The sequence below is a fragment of the Aythya ferina genome, assembly GCF_964211825.1.
Source record: "Aythya ferina genome assembly, chromosome: 15".
Lineage (NCBI taxonomy): Eukaryota > Metazoa > Chordata > Aves > Anseriformes > Anatidae > Aythya > Aythya ferina.
Window position 1 is genome coordinate 7891340 of NC_140314.1, and position 13649 is coordinate 7904988.

Below are 13649 nucleotides of genomic sequence, written 5' to 3' on the forward strand. Positions count from 1 at the left end.
TGTGCTAAAGCACTGAGAATAGTTCGTGGGCCAGACTCTGTTTCAGCACGTACACCATGCTGTGCTATTCTGGGCTTTATAAGGATTTAAATTCCAGCCACATGCAGCAATACTGCATGGATAGGCAACAGTGAAACAGCTATTCTGGGAAAGGCACAGAGCGCTATGCTGCTTTTTTCCAAACTACTTAAATTTTAAGTACTCTGCCTCTTTATTGGAATTTATTTCCTTATTAGATTAAGTTTACAGGATTAATAAATCAATTGGAAGTACTTTTCAGCCTTGTTTCCTGTCTGTATGGCAAAACTCAGACACTGCTTGGGTGGGAGAGAAAGAAAGAACCTTATACTAGTTTGCTGAAAGGTTTATTTCTTGAAAGCATGCAGTATTCAGTTAATGCAGTATTTCTGGGAGATTCAGTTAAGGCACTCATTCTGGACATTATTGAAAGGTCTTCAGCCATCTAATTACACATATTCTGTAACACACAAACACAGCCCTTGCAGAAAACATCAGATTCTGTTTCAAGTCAGCACTGAGAGCACAGAGACGTACAGACCTGTAGCGAGTGGCATGTTCTGTCTCAATGTCCTCAAGATGAAATTCTGCCCATGGATCAGGCATGTGCTTAGCCTTCTCAATAGCATGTTTCCAGGTTTCCTGAAGAAGATACAACCTGGCAGGTTATTTACAGAAGACCACCCTGATATTTTATGGTTTCAAGTATAATGAAATAGATCAGAAACATCAGTATCAGGTTTCAGTTCAATTTGCATCGTCATAAAGTTATTGAGAACATAATCTGGTCTAGTATATACCAAATGTAATTTACAAAAACTGTAACTTTCAAACATCTCTAACATATGCCATACATAACAAATAATAAGCCACATGTAAATGACATTAATTCACTTTTGTTGATTTGACGTTTAACTTTCTGTAGCTAACAACATATGCGGGCAGCATAAGCAAAGACTATCAGCAGTAGAGCAGTATGAAGGAGGAAAAAATGTTCTGAGGGCCTTAGGTATTACACACTGTGCTCAGCGTAAGATACAAGAAATTAACATGTTGTAATCTTGATGACTTATGGGCTGAGGCAAACAGTTCTTTCAGATAAAATAACGTACAAAAAAGGGCCAAAAAAAGGAAAACAGAAAAAAACTTAATGCATCTACTATATATGGCGTTTGCATTTTGTTTTAACCTACCCGACTACGGTCAACCACAGAGCCGTGCTTAGAGCGATGCTGTGTGTCATTCTATAGGACGCATGAGAAACATAAAAGTAGGAAAACACATGTGATAAGACAATTTATTGACAAGTAGTCTCCCCTCTCTTTGTTAAATAAAAAAATAACTTTTTTCCACTTAAAAACCACTTTTTGCTTTAATTCCTAATTTAAGTTAATTCTTAGAACATTTGTGAACAAATCTTTTTGGGTAAGCTGATAATTTCTTATTGGCAAATAAAAGTGTCTTGCTTAATAACTAGCTAATTAAACAGAAGCCTGTTTAAAGGCACAGAGCTGGCAGCAACCCATCTGCATTTCATCAGCAGTGGCCCACACTGTCATCAGCTTTGGGGTCTGATAGGTGGATTCTCACCAGACCAGGCTGCAATGGTTTAAGATGCTGTCAGTCCTGGCTGGCTGTGTCTCTGTCAATGCACTCTGCATTGGAAGCCACTGTTTCTGTGACTTGAGCAATGCACAGGGCCTTGCCTGCTGCACATCTGAACCTCATGCACCTTATCTGTGATACAAACAAAGATACCAGAGCAGGTCTCGCAAAGCCCAAAGCAGAGGCATGCACTATGTTCTGCTACCCCTGCTGCAGGACTTGAGCTTCCAGCAGAAGCAGCACGATAGCTTAGAAAGGAGGAAACAATTGCAGTTTTAGTCCTTATCAGTTTTTTCTCTGACCATGTGACTCAGAACTCTGATATACTCTGCAAGCCTAGAGGCAGATATTGAATATTCAAGACTAAGCTCCCTGCAGGTCTTAACTTGCTTTAAGCTTTTAACTTGCATAGCATAGCATATATTAAAATCTGACCCCGTGTCTATACTGAACTTCTACTCCTCACTTTCCTTGGGGATATGTACATTTTAATGCTTTTATTAACTAGCTTTGGTAAAAGTCTTACTGCAGACAAAAGTTCCACTTTTATTGGGTTATTTAATATGTTAGCTGACTGAAATAAACCCTCTGGCATCTCTCCAGAAATAAAGCATGCATTAGGCATAGCCAAGATTATAGTCTATCTATTACATAAACAATGTTAATACTTATAATAATAAATGTATTAATAAAACACAATAAATCTCAGTCTGGAGAAAAACTGAGGGACATGCCAGTTGAGCATGAACAGTGCATACTTCGGATATCTAACCCATACAGTGACCATCAGTTCTGTTTATGAGGCTTCACCTTCTGCAGGTTCTCCTCCCTTTGCATGGCCCTGTCTGTGCAAAGGGAGCAGGGGGGGACAGGACACACTGCCAAGGAAGCGCTAACTATGGCCCTGCGACCTCTCTGCAGTACTGTGCCACTCACTTTAAAAAGGTCAGATGCTGCTTGAGGGCACCATCAGGAGCTACTGCCAGTGTGACACTTCGTGCCCAGGCACATGAGCCAACAAGTGAAAAGTTCCCAAACAAGCAACTATAGCCCAAGGACTTGTCATTACAATTTTATCATTCACAATTTTATTTGTCCAAGTTAAAATACTTGGGGTTTTTAACTTACTTGATTTTGGATTTTGCCAAGTATCTTCCAGCAGGCCTCAATTTAGCTTACAATAAATATAATTTTTTAAATCTCCTAATCAATGTGTTGCTTTTTTAGTAGTTTGATCATAATGGCAGTGAATTTGTCTGGATTCTGCTGCCTTTGCAGGTAAAGATCTCTCACTGAATTAAAAGGGACAGTAAGCAATTCAATGGCAGTGTCAGACTACTGGCTTAATGGAATTAACTGCAGGTGTGGGGAAAAAAAAACTTTTTTTTTTTAAATTGAAAAGCATTAGTTAAAAGAAGTGAAGGAGTTAGGGAGCATTTCCCTCTCATGCTGACTAAATAAAAACAAAATGTTACTGAAGGCTGGAGTCAGCACTTACCTTAAAGCTAAACGAGTTTCTAGGAGAAGAGCTGGAACTGTACTGTTCAGTTTTTGCTAAGTTGCTATAATAATTGTCAACTTTGATACTGGCAGACTTGTTAGAAACTGGATCATCAGTTATTGGACAGATATAGTAGTTGTCTTCATCATCACTATCAGCATCAAGATAGTTTCCAGAGTTCACTTTAGTCGATCTACCATTATCAATCCCTTCCATACGAAAAATAAGGTCCTCGTCTGCCATGTTTGCAGGAGGTTGCTTTAAGTCCTGCAATGATTAAAGCAGCCACTATTCCAATGCACATGCAAATGGAGGGAAGAAACTGGGTAGGAGAGAAAAAAAAAAAAAAAAAAAGAATGAGCTATTATTAAAAGAACAAACCATGCATGAAATTGATGTCAGCACGCTGGCAAAAAAAAACAAAATGAAAACACAAACAAATCTCCATATGGCTGTATAAAAATAATCCCTGAGTACCTACACGTGGTTTTGATCTCCTCACTGCTAGATCTGGGTTTCCAGAAGGCACTCAGTTTATAAATTGCTCCAGGATTGAGAAAGTAAGATAACCAAACACAGAATAATACTACAAAGTCTGAGAGACTGCAAACACCACCTGCTGCCTATGGGTGATGTGTGGTAATCTCATCCTCTGTATGTTTTTATTTGTTGTCTCTCAAATGCTGAGTTCCACAACACCAGCCTTAGTAACTTGAGGAAGTTCTGCCTTCAGTACATGGTTTCCCCCAGAGGCAGGACTTCGCACTTCCCTTTACTAAACTTCATGAGATTCCTGCCTGCCCGTTTTTCCTGCCCGCTCAATTTAATGAAGATTTGCCAGTCTTTTAAGTGCTCCCATCACAGCAATCCTTATATGCACTTCTCCATTCACCTGCAACAATCGTTACCAAAATAAGGGCTTCCAAATGATGGTATGGGTAGAAAAGGATAAAAGGAAAGCAGTAATTTATTTAGGGAAGTTGACAAGAACAGATCCCACTATATTTTCTTTATTTAAAAGGTTCAGCTAAATCCAGATGCTTCTATAATCAATAGCAATTGGTATATGGCAAAAAAAAAAAACAACAACAACAAACACCACCACATTTTGAAGGCTTAAGATGTCCTCCCACCAACTTAAATTTGCCCTAACTATGTGATAGCTTCCCCCTGCTCCAAATGCTTCTACAGCTCCCCACTGCAATATAAACCCATTTCTCTCCAAGGAGGCTATAACCCACATGGGTTATTTTCTTCTAATGATTTGCATTATTTCAACAACCCAGGTAACTGCAGCCAATGGAACAGAAGACAATTTGAAGCACGCTGGATTTCAGACTTTTAAAGACTCTGCAGGGAGAGCACAATCCATCATTGCTGGGGCTGGGAACCAGCCCACAGTCAATTCCCATAATCCAACTCAACATCTGCTTCACACAGGTCAGGCACCAGCTAAAATTACAACTGCTCTGTTTCTATCACATGGAGCTGAAATGAAAAAATATTCTTCAGTTAGTGGCTCTCATGATTAACAAAAGAGGTTAGAAGCTCAGCTATTTCGACTTTTTAGTAGCTTCCTCAATTGCAAGAGAACAGAATAGGTAAGGTTTACCTTCTTCTGGCTCCTAGGTCCAAAATTAACTAAGCAATAACAGTTAAAAAAAAAAAAATATTAGCCATATAATGCAGGCAGGTCCTGAGTTTTTATTAAAACCTGCTCAACTATTTCTAAACCCAGAAGGTGATGTTTTAGGTATGTATTTCACTGAGGCTTTTTGACACATCAGAGTAAATGATGTTGGGTTAAAAAAAAACATGGGGAGTTCCAGGTTGGTGCCAGAACAGCAGCTCTGCAGAAGTGCCCATCTCACCACAGCCTGTCCAATCACCAACACCACTTCCAGCGAGACAGAACACCAGCGCTGTACAGCCCACGGGTGACAGACGTATTATAAAAAACAGGCAAGTCAAGGGAGTGTTTTTCCTGGAGCTCAGGTTCCACCAGCAGCCATCTCATCATGGGAATGTTCCCAGCAGCCTCCGCCCAAGAAGTGGTGATGATTCAGCAGAAGTCAAACAGAAATAAACTCCAGCAGCCCCGCTCCTTCACACGTTACCAGCTATGTCAACGCAAAGAGGCTTCCATCCTTTGCCACTCGCAGCCCTGGGGCTGCAGGGGTGCCCCCACTTCCCTGCTGGAAGTCTGGAGGAGATGGGAAGGCACTGCTGGGGAGGCACAAGAGGGTCTTCAAGCACCCCTTTTTCCTTCAAACTCTTGTGCTTTTCATGCCAAGCCTGCTCATGCTCAAGCCCCCACCTACAGAGGTGTCTAGCTATCGAGGAAAGCACGAACAGCCGGATTGCAGCAAGGCCACAGTTCATCTAACAACAGCTGCTGCAAAGTAAAGAGCAAAGAGACCCGCACAGAACATCAATCTGCCCCTACTTACATGTTTTTCTAATTGCTGGTAGGGAAGACTTTACACCCATAATTTTTTCATATTTTCTCAAACACTGTTCTCTCCCTCCAGGTTTCAGAGGCACTTCCTGATGTCCCCCGGGGATAACACCTGCTTTTGCCAAAGCTGGTGGCTGTCTGTAACAACGACCCAGACACATCAGCAGCTCAGGCCACACTAAGGAGAATGAACAGACTGAAGTGGAAGTACCTCTGTGCCATGCACTTCTGCCAGTTGTTTCTTTTAGCGAGAGCACAACATACAGCTGATTCCCTCAGCCATACCCTACGTGGAGCTTCCCAGGTCACTCCACAGTTTCCTGGTACGTTATCAGCCAGCCACTGCCGAGCTCTACCAGCAAACGCGACCACGATGGAACTGGCAGCAAGCAGAGTCCGACCCCAGCTCCCTCAAACTCACCAGAATGCAGTGCCCAGGCAGGAGGCCTGAGAGCACCACCCCAGCACAGCCCCTTCCACACGTCCTGTGGTGAGCTGCAGGCAACACCCTCCCAGGAGGGCTGGGCTACTGCTTGATTTTACCAGGCATCCTGCTCCAGAAAAATAACAAAGCAGATTTACAAACCATATCATGGTCCTTAAACTACTATCAGGGCTTAAGGGCATCATTCTCTGTGAAGGAATCAAAAACTGGCAGCACAGGTGCAAGGTTCTACAGCTATTCAGATTAAAGGGAATATTTCCTCTGCCTCCTATATAGCAAGGATTTTCTCCTCCTTTTAGCTATAATTACTCGCATCGCTGTGCTGCTTGAAAAGCAGGACAGGATTAGATGAATGCAGTAATCACACAGATCTTCACACAGATTTAGCTGCACTTAAACAAATATTTGCTGGTGCTTCAGATGGATGCTGGGAGCATATTACTGTCAGGTCTGCCTGTTTTATTCTTCATTAGAGGGCAAAAATAAACTATACAAAGCAGCATATCTTGGTTCGTTTCACACAATATATAAACTAAAAACCTTTGTCCCTGGATCTCTGACAACTACAGGGACCTGAGCTTCCCACACATTGCACTTGATCAGCTCCCAGTACTAAGGAAGTCTCAGCCTTCCTGCAGACACTGGCCTAACAAGTATGTGTGTGTTACAAGCCAGAGAAATGAGACAGGAATAATCACAGTCCTTGGAAGAGATGGAAGTCTACCTGGATGCTCTGAAAATGCATGCACTCACCAAGTAAAGGGTTAGTTAGTGTTTTGAAAATTTAGCCCTGGAAGTCTAAGGCCAGGCTTGATGGGGCTTTGAGCAACCTGGTCCGGTGGGAGGTGTCCCTGCCTGTGGCAGGGGTTGGAACCAGACAGTCTTTAAGGTCCCTGCCAACCCACGCTTTTCTGTGACTCTACCTTGGCTATGCAATAGCATACAACTCAAAGCAGACACTTCTAAGTGTCTGATCAGCCACTTCATTCCAGGGTAACCTCACCCAACCAGCTCCATCAGGGATTTCCACACAGCTAGCCTAGGAAGGACAACAGCAGAACAAGGTTTTCAGCTTAGTTTCACTGCTGTTCCTCAGCTCTCTGCTCCTCCATCTCGAGGAAACTGTACCAGATAAGTACAACTCCCCAGCAGCGTCCATAGCTGCAGGCCTTACAGCACAGCTACCGACAGATGGTCACGGCAGAAGCGATGACTGAGCGTACGGAGCCTCCTCCAGCACCATGCAGGGCTGGTTACTGCTGTTCTGATGGAGGCAGCGCTCCTGCAGCTTAGCACTCCATCTGCCTCGGGCAGCACCAGCTACAGCAAGCCACTGCTGAAGGTCTGAACTCAGCTGGCTTTGCACTGAAGCAGCTCTGGAGCACTCGTATAATCTTTCTTGCAAAGACCATGTGAGAGCAGTCATTTATGGAATGAGGCGGTAGCCCATTACAGAAGGGGAAGGTATCCTCAGTTGCCCCTGCCATTTTCATTGTGACTGTCTTACCAGAGGCTACCAGGTACTGGAGAGCAAGGCGTGTGGTTGCCAGCATGCACAAACAGATGTAAAACCATGCTTCAGGCACCAGACTGACTCCAGGCTGTACTGCTGTCCTAGACGAGCATAGTGCCTCTCAGCTGCTGTCCTGCACTCGTTTCTACTACTGCAGTCAAACACACAGCAGCAGAACCACCAGACAGACCCTCAGTGTGTGAGGGGCAGCAGCAATAGGAATGCTGTTTCACACAGCAGAGGTTGCAAGCATTCACGATTTTAGTGACTTGCTGCATAAGTGGAACATCATTGCAGAAATCATTGTGTATTTAAAACTAACAGCGTTGATAAAAACCTCTCAGTTTTCCTTGGAACCATGTTTCTTTTAAAGGACTCATGTTTACTTTGGAAGTGTGTTTACTAAAAATTGTCCTCGTGTAACATGCTCTTTAAAACAGAATTCCATAACCAAACCTTAACTACACAAGCACTGCTCTACATCTCGCAGTTTATTTGTTCAGAAGTCCTACAAAAATGCCTGCGCTTCATTCCAAGGCTCATATTCTGTGTTGCTGCCTTACGGCATAAAGCCATGCTATCTAGGAACTCCCGTTGCTATTGCTGCTATGCTTTGATCATTTAGTCCCTAATATCCGTGACAGAAGCTTTCCTTGGGCTAAGCAATAATCACACCACACTGAAACTAGCCCACAAACCTGCATTAGCACACCTAACCTGTAATTTAAACCACCAACTCCACTCTATTTCAAAAACGTGTCCCATTTTTTAAAATCAACCTTGTCCTATGCGATTAAAAATGCAGAAAATTTAAATATAGTCATTTATTAGATAAGTTCATGTCTGTATTAATTTTGGGCTTTTCCAGTGCATGTCTGAAGTGTTTTTCTCTTGACAATATATTCAAGAGCCACACTACTAGCAGGGGAAGGTGAGTTGCAAGGACAATATATTATGTTGTCAAACATAGCGCATATGCAAACATAACCAGAGGGGAGATTTCACATCACAGTGCTGGTAATACGCTGCTTATTTTTGTACGGTGTCTGTTGTTATGAAATGCTGCTGGTTTGGCAGGGCCCTTGAGCAAGACACCACAGCAGCCTCAGCATAGAAACCTGCTTTAATTCATCCTAAAGAGGTGAGGGATGGGAAGGCTCTAGTCACAAAATAAGGGAGGACTGGAGCATCCCCAACTATTTCTTAGGGGCTGTCCCGGCTCAGACACAGTCCTCTGCACTGCTTTAGCACAAGGCAGGGGAACAGAGGCTGCTTGTGGACAGAGGGACTCCAAACTTCTTTTGTAGGGTCAGCATTAAAGCAAGAATATCCATCTCCTCTCCCAGGTATAATACCAAGTTCTTTTGGTTTAACACCACATCAGCTACAGCCACCAAGCACGATACCTGTAATAGCAACAGGCAGGCTTTTTGGAAATAGAATTTGCTATTTTTAGATTAACATTATTTTAAATTACCAATTTGAAATTTAACCTAAGCAACTCTAAAAGCTGCACACCTTACACAGAATGGTTGTTGTTGATCATTAGGAACCACAGACAAAGCCATGCAACGCGTTCCAGAACAACCCCACTGGTACGTTGGTGTCCTGCAGCACAGCACAGAACTGCTGCACTTCCAAAGCATGTCCCTGATCCCTGCGAACCGAACGCCTACTGCCACCTGCACTGTGCACCAACAAGAAAACAGGTTCAGCGAGTCAAGGTAAGAGCCCCAATAAGAAAAACAAGATTAATTTCTTTTTAAAAGATGGCTCAACTCACCAGGTACCTTTGACAAACCTGGTGTCACCAATCACAGACCTCCTAACGAGGAGCCCCTGCTCCAGGGCCTTCCAGTGTGTGACCGCTGCACAGGCAGTGCTACAGCCTGCATCCAGCTGCGAGCCCAGCTGGGACAAGGCACTGCATCAAAGTCTTGGACAGCAATGGTGCAAAATTCACCAAGCGAGCGGGCGAGTCCATGTGCGGCAGTTCAGAGTGCAAAGCCCCTGAGACTCAGGCCCCTGAGGCACACCACAGCTGCCAGCACCCAAGGGGTTGTTGGCACTGAGGTGACTCCTGACTGCAGCCCAGGCTCCTGCCAAGCACACGAGCCAACACTACTGTGAGGCCAGCCAAAACACTGGAACACAAAAGGACAGGAAGGGAACTTGCAAGTTACCATCAACATTTCCATCAACAGCTTTGTTATTTCACTTGGCGTTCAGTTCTCCGCTTCAAACACACCGAGCAACCACCTATTAACGCTGTTTCCCGTGAGCAGCGCTCAGCGCCCCAAGCCGTTTGCCAGCCGCACGCTGAGGCGGCCGGACCCCCAGAGTCCACCCCGCAGAGCTCCCTGGGGGCGTATCGCGACAAAACTGCTGTCCCTAGGCGAAAAGGAAGGGGCGAAGACACGAAGATACCGGACTACCGCTTCCAGGCCACCGCGACGCGAGCACTCACCTTGTAACGACTCCACCCGGCCACGAAGCTGCTCCTTTTCTAACGCCGGCTGCTCTCGCTCCCTCAAACCGCCCGCTTCGCCTCACCCGGCCCCCAAAAGCACCCACCGGGACCCGCAGCCCCGCTCGGCTCGGAGCGCTCCCGCTGCCACCCCACCGCCGCCCGGCACCGCGCAGCCGCCCTGTGAGGCCAGGCGGGAGGCGGGAAGCGGGGCCGCCCCTCGCTGACAGGAGCCTCCCGCCCGCCCCGCCTCAGCGCCCCGGGCGGGCACACAGTGCCCGCCCGCCTCTGCCTTGAAGGACCCGCAGCCAAACTGACGGGAGAAGTCTACCAGATGGCTTTTTTGTTTGTTTGTTTTTGTGAGAAAAATGATGAAAAACTGAGGAGAAATTATGCGAAAATGATGAGAAATAGATGAGAAATCCCAGATTGGCACCGTTAGGTGGTAGAGGCAGGGGGATCCTGAGCCTGAAGGGAGCTGGAGGGAAGGCAGCTGTGCTGGGAACCAGCGCTTGACCAGGAACCGCCACAGCTGATGACAGGAGTGGCTTCCCATCCCCTTCATTTCAGTTTCCTCAGAGTTTTGGAGCCAAAAGGTGGATTCCACGGAACAGAGCCCCTGGGCTGGCCCCCCCAACACCAAGTCCCTCAGGGGAGCTGCTGTGGGGGCTCCACACACATAGGGTCAAGTCAAATAGCACAGCATGCAATTTCCCTATAAGAAATAACACAATTACACTCCAGATTTCAAAATCCAAAGACCTCAAACCTCCTCAAAGTTTCTTTCCTAAAGCATTCACTTTCTGGGTTGAAAACGTCCATGGCTAAACTTTTCCTCAAGCCAGAATTTGGGGAGATTTTAAACAAGACTCTTCCTTTCATGGGTTATACAGAAATTAACATAAATAGGTTCTGGCTCAATTGTATTCCTTGGCAACCTGCTGAGAGACTTTCACTCTTGTTGAATCTTGTATTCATGTAAATAATCCTCATTAGTGCTATTTAGCAAATAGCTAAAACACTTGCTATTTAGCAAATAACACTGCAAAAACAAGGGGAGGCTACAAAACCAAGACCAGCCGATGTCAGCATGCTCATTGCAACAGACCAAGAGCCTGTGGTGGCATCCCAGGCAGGAGGAATGCGCAGCCACTGCTGCTTGGTGGGCCTGGCAGTCAAGATCACCTTCAGGGGAAAAACTGCTGTTATTTCATCAGCAACACGCACAGCAGATTCCCTGACTCTCTGCCACGCACTACCGACCACCCAAATTACTTACATCAATTAAACCGCAGCTTAATGCAGGGACTGGAAGAAGCAGCAAGTGTCTGCAGCAACACTGTCAGCTGTTTGGGAGCACCTGCAGTTCTGGCAATGGTCTCCAGCGCTGTGCTGCGGGTGCAGGTTTGTGCAAGGACATAAAGCAGAGAGTAGCCTGAGCTGTTTTATGCCACATCCTGTGAGCACTGCACTGGTCCAGGAGGAGGGTGGGCTCACCAGATTAATTGTGAAGGCCTGGTTGAGGCCAGATGCTGCATTCCCACTACATGAAAATGTGTGGTAATGGTTTAAAAAAGGTCACCAGCTGCTGCCATAGGGCACTGATAACAGCCAAGTACTGCTTACTGATGTGATGTATGAGCACAACTAAACAAGTCACAGCAATAACTGTCTCTCAACACTAAATTTTAAATACAGAACATCATTTTGGGACCCAGTGGCGTATGGCTGTACTATGCTGTACAGCTGCATGAAGAGTGTTCTGCTAGGCTAGGAAGATAGTTGGGTTCCATTAGCTCAAGCTACAGGTTTTTCATAATTTTAAATAAGCCATCTCTGATACCCTGGGGCCAGGCTGCACTGCTTTCCAGGTTTAAGTCTAGGGCTCCTCTTCTCTATAGCAAACAATCAGTGATGACAAAAAAAAAAAAAAAAAAAAAAAAAAAGATGAAACACGAAAGCAAAGCCTACATTAAAATTAGCCCACAAACGCTACATCTCCTGGGCTTAGTTTTCTGTTGGGATGTTTCATAATACACCCTTAACACGGTTCTGTTCAGAGACTGCCATTTCAGTGAACAGCAGCTCCCAAACACTTCCAGAGCAATGTTGTTCTGTGCCCACCTGACGATCCAGGTGAAACACCGCCCGTACCTCCCTCCCCTGCTGCCTCAGAGGCCGCGCTGCCCCCAGTCACGAAGCCGCTGCCCGGGGGCGCAGCACCAGGCCCGCTGCTCCCAGCTGTGCCCCGGGGCTCCCACACCGCCGCAGCCCGCCCGCCTCCCGCCCTCCTCCGCCAGCTCAGGGCTCGGGGCAGGCGGCTCCGGGGCCACGTCTGCAGCCGCCGTGTGCCGGCGGGGAAGCGGCGCCACCTGCCGGGTGCGGGCCGGGCCGCCCCCTCCAGCCGCCGGGCCTGCAGCGGGGACAGGGGGCGGGTGGTGGCGCCGCCCCCCGCGGCCCCGAGCCGGCGATAGCAGCGCCGGAGCGCCTGGGGGCGGTACCCGTGGAGATCCCCGGGGAGGGGAAGAGTGGAGAGGGGAGCGGGCACCGGGCGGGGGCTCCGGGGGGCGCCGCGGTAGCTCGGGGCTGAGGCGGGCGGAATGAGGGGCTGTGAGGGTGAAAATGGCGGCGCCGCCCCGCTGAAAGAGGCCCGGCGGGCGGCTGAGCACGCAGGCGGTAGCGTGGCCGAGTGGTCTAAGGCGCTGGATTTAGGCTCCAGTCATTTCGATGGCGTGGGTTCGAATCCCACCGCTGCCAAGAAGTTTTGGCCCCGCCGCGGCGGTGGCTCCTTTTCGCGGCCTGGCGGCACCTGAGGCAGGCGGGCAGCCCCTGCTGTCAGGGGGCAAAAAGCCGCGGGGACAGCGACCGCCCCCCGTGCGGCCCCCGGCCTCCCAAGAGAGTGGGAAATGGTGAGGTGCTGCCTGCTCCTGCCTCCCGCCCGGCCGTGCCCCGCAGCCTGCGCTCCTCAGGTCTCCTTACCCCTCCTGCCTCTGCTTTTGCCTCCTTCCCCCAGCGCTACAGGTGGGAAGGTGCAGGGAAGGCGATTCCTGGGACAAAGCGGGCAGCAGGAGAGGCAGGTGGCAGCAGAGCCCTCCCCAGCCCTGCTGTGGTGAAGGCACACTTCAGCTGCGTGGTAGCTCGAGAAGCACGTTGTTAATTTTCACAGCTACAGGGATTTGATCGGTACGACTGCTGCCCATTACAAATTACCTGCAAAACCGTAGTTGTGCCTAAAGTTTAGCTGCTAAGTGACTAAACTTTGTTGTATAGCTATCGTGGTAAAGGAAGCAGTACAAAGATTAGTGCAACCCTTAGTGGCAGATTCCTTTACAGCAACATAAATTATCTAAGGTAGAAATAATTAATAACTTTTAACTAAAATATGCACGGTTTTGACTCATGAAAACTCATACCTGCAAGTATCTGATAGGCTTTTGCCCTCTCAGCAGGTCCTGCTGCTGGTCCCTGCACCCCGCAGCAGGATGGCAAGGTCGGCAGCAGTGTTCACAGAGGCACAGCACCAAGTTCAGCAGAGTTTCAAGTGCACTTTTATTTTCCTTCATGTACAGTGATACAGCTAATTCACAAAATAAATTCACACAGTGTGAACTTCCCCTGTTCAGCTGGCTTGTGTTATTTACA

The 13649-nt window shown here is 47.1% G+C and overlaps 1 protein-coding gene and 1 long non-coding RNA gene across 5 annotated transcripts in view; one reads left to right on the top strand and one right to left on the bottom strand.

Annotated features, from left to right (window-relative positions):
* EEF2K (eukaryotic elongation factor 2 kinase) overlaps positions 1 to 11433 on the bottom strand; it is a 29382-nt gene extending 17949 nt beyond the window's left edge. Inside the window, exons 1-4 of one of the 4 annotated variants that reach the window (XM_084536613.1) lie at positions 11287 to 11433; positions 3122 to 3446; positions 1212 to 1262; positions 560 to 660 (exon numbers count right to left, since the gene is read on the bottom strand). In XM_084536613.1, the coding sequence (XP_084392739.1) occupies positions 560 to 660; positions 1212 to 1262; positions 3122 to 3367 (398 nt within the window). In that variant the 5' untranslated portion in view covers positions 3368 to 3446; positions 11287 to 11433. Of the gene's footprint in view, positions 1 to 559; positions 661 to 1211; positions 1263 to 3121; positions 3447 to 10007; positions 10165 to 11286 lie in introns of those variants that run through there. The other 3 variants (XM_084536615.1, XM_084536612.1, XM_084536614.1) reach the window with 3 other exon arrangements.
* A 1251-nt stretch (positions 11434 to 12684) lies between these two features.
* LOC311445021 lies at positions 12685 to 13620 on the top strand. The gene is made up of 2 exons (XR_014698170.1): positions 12685 to 13190; positions 13454 to 13620. It is a non-coding gene; the product is annotated as an uncharacterized lncRNA (long non-coding RNA).
* The last annotated feature ends 29 nt before the right edge of the window (positions 13621 to 13649 follow it).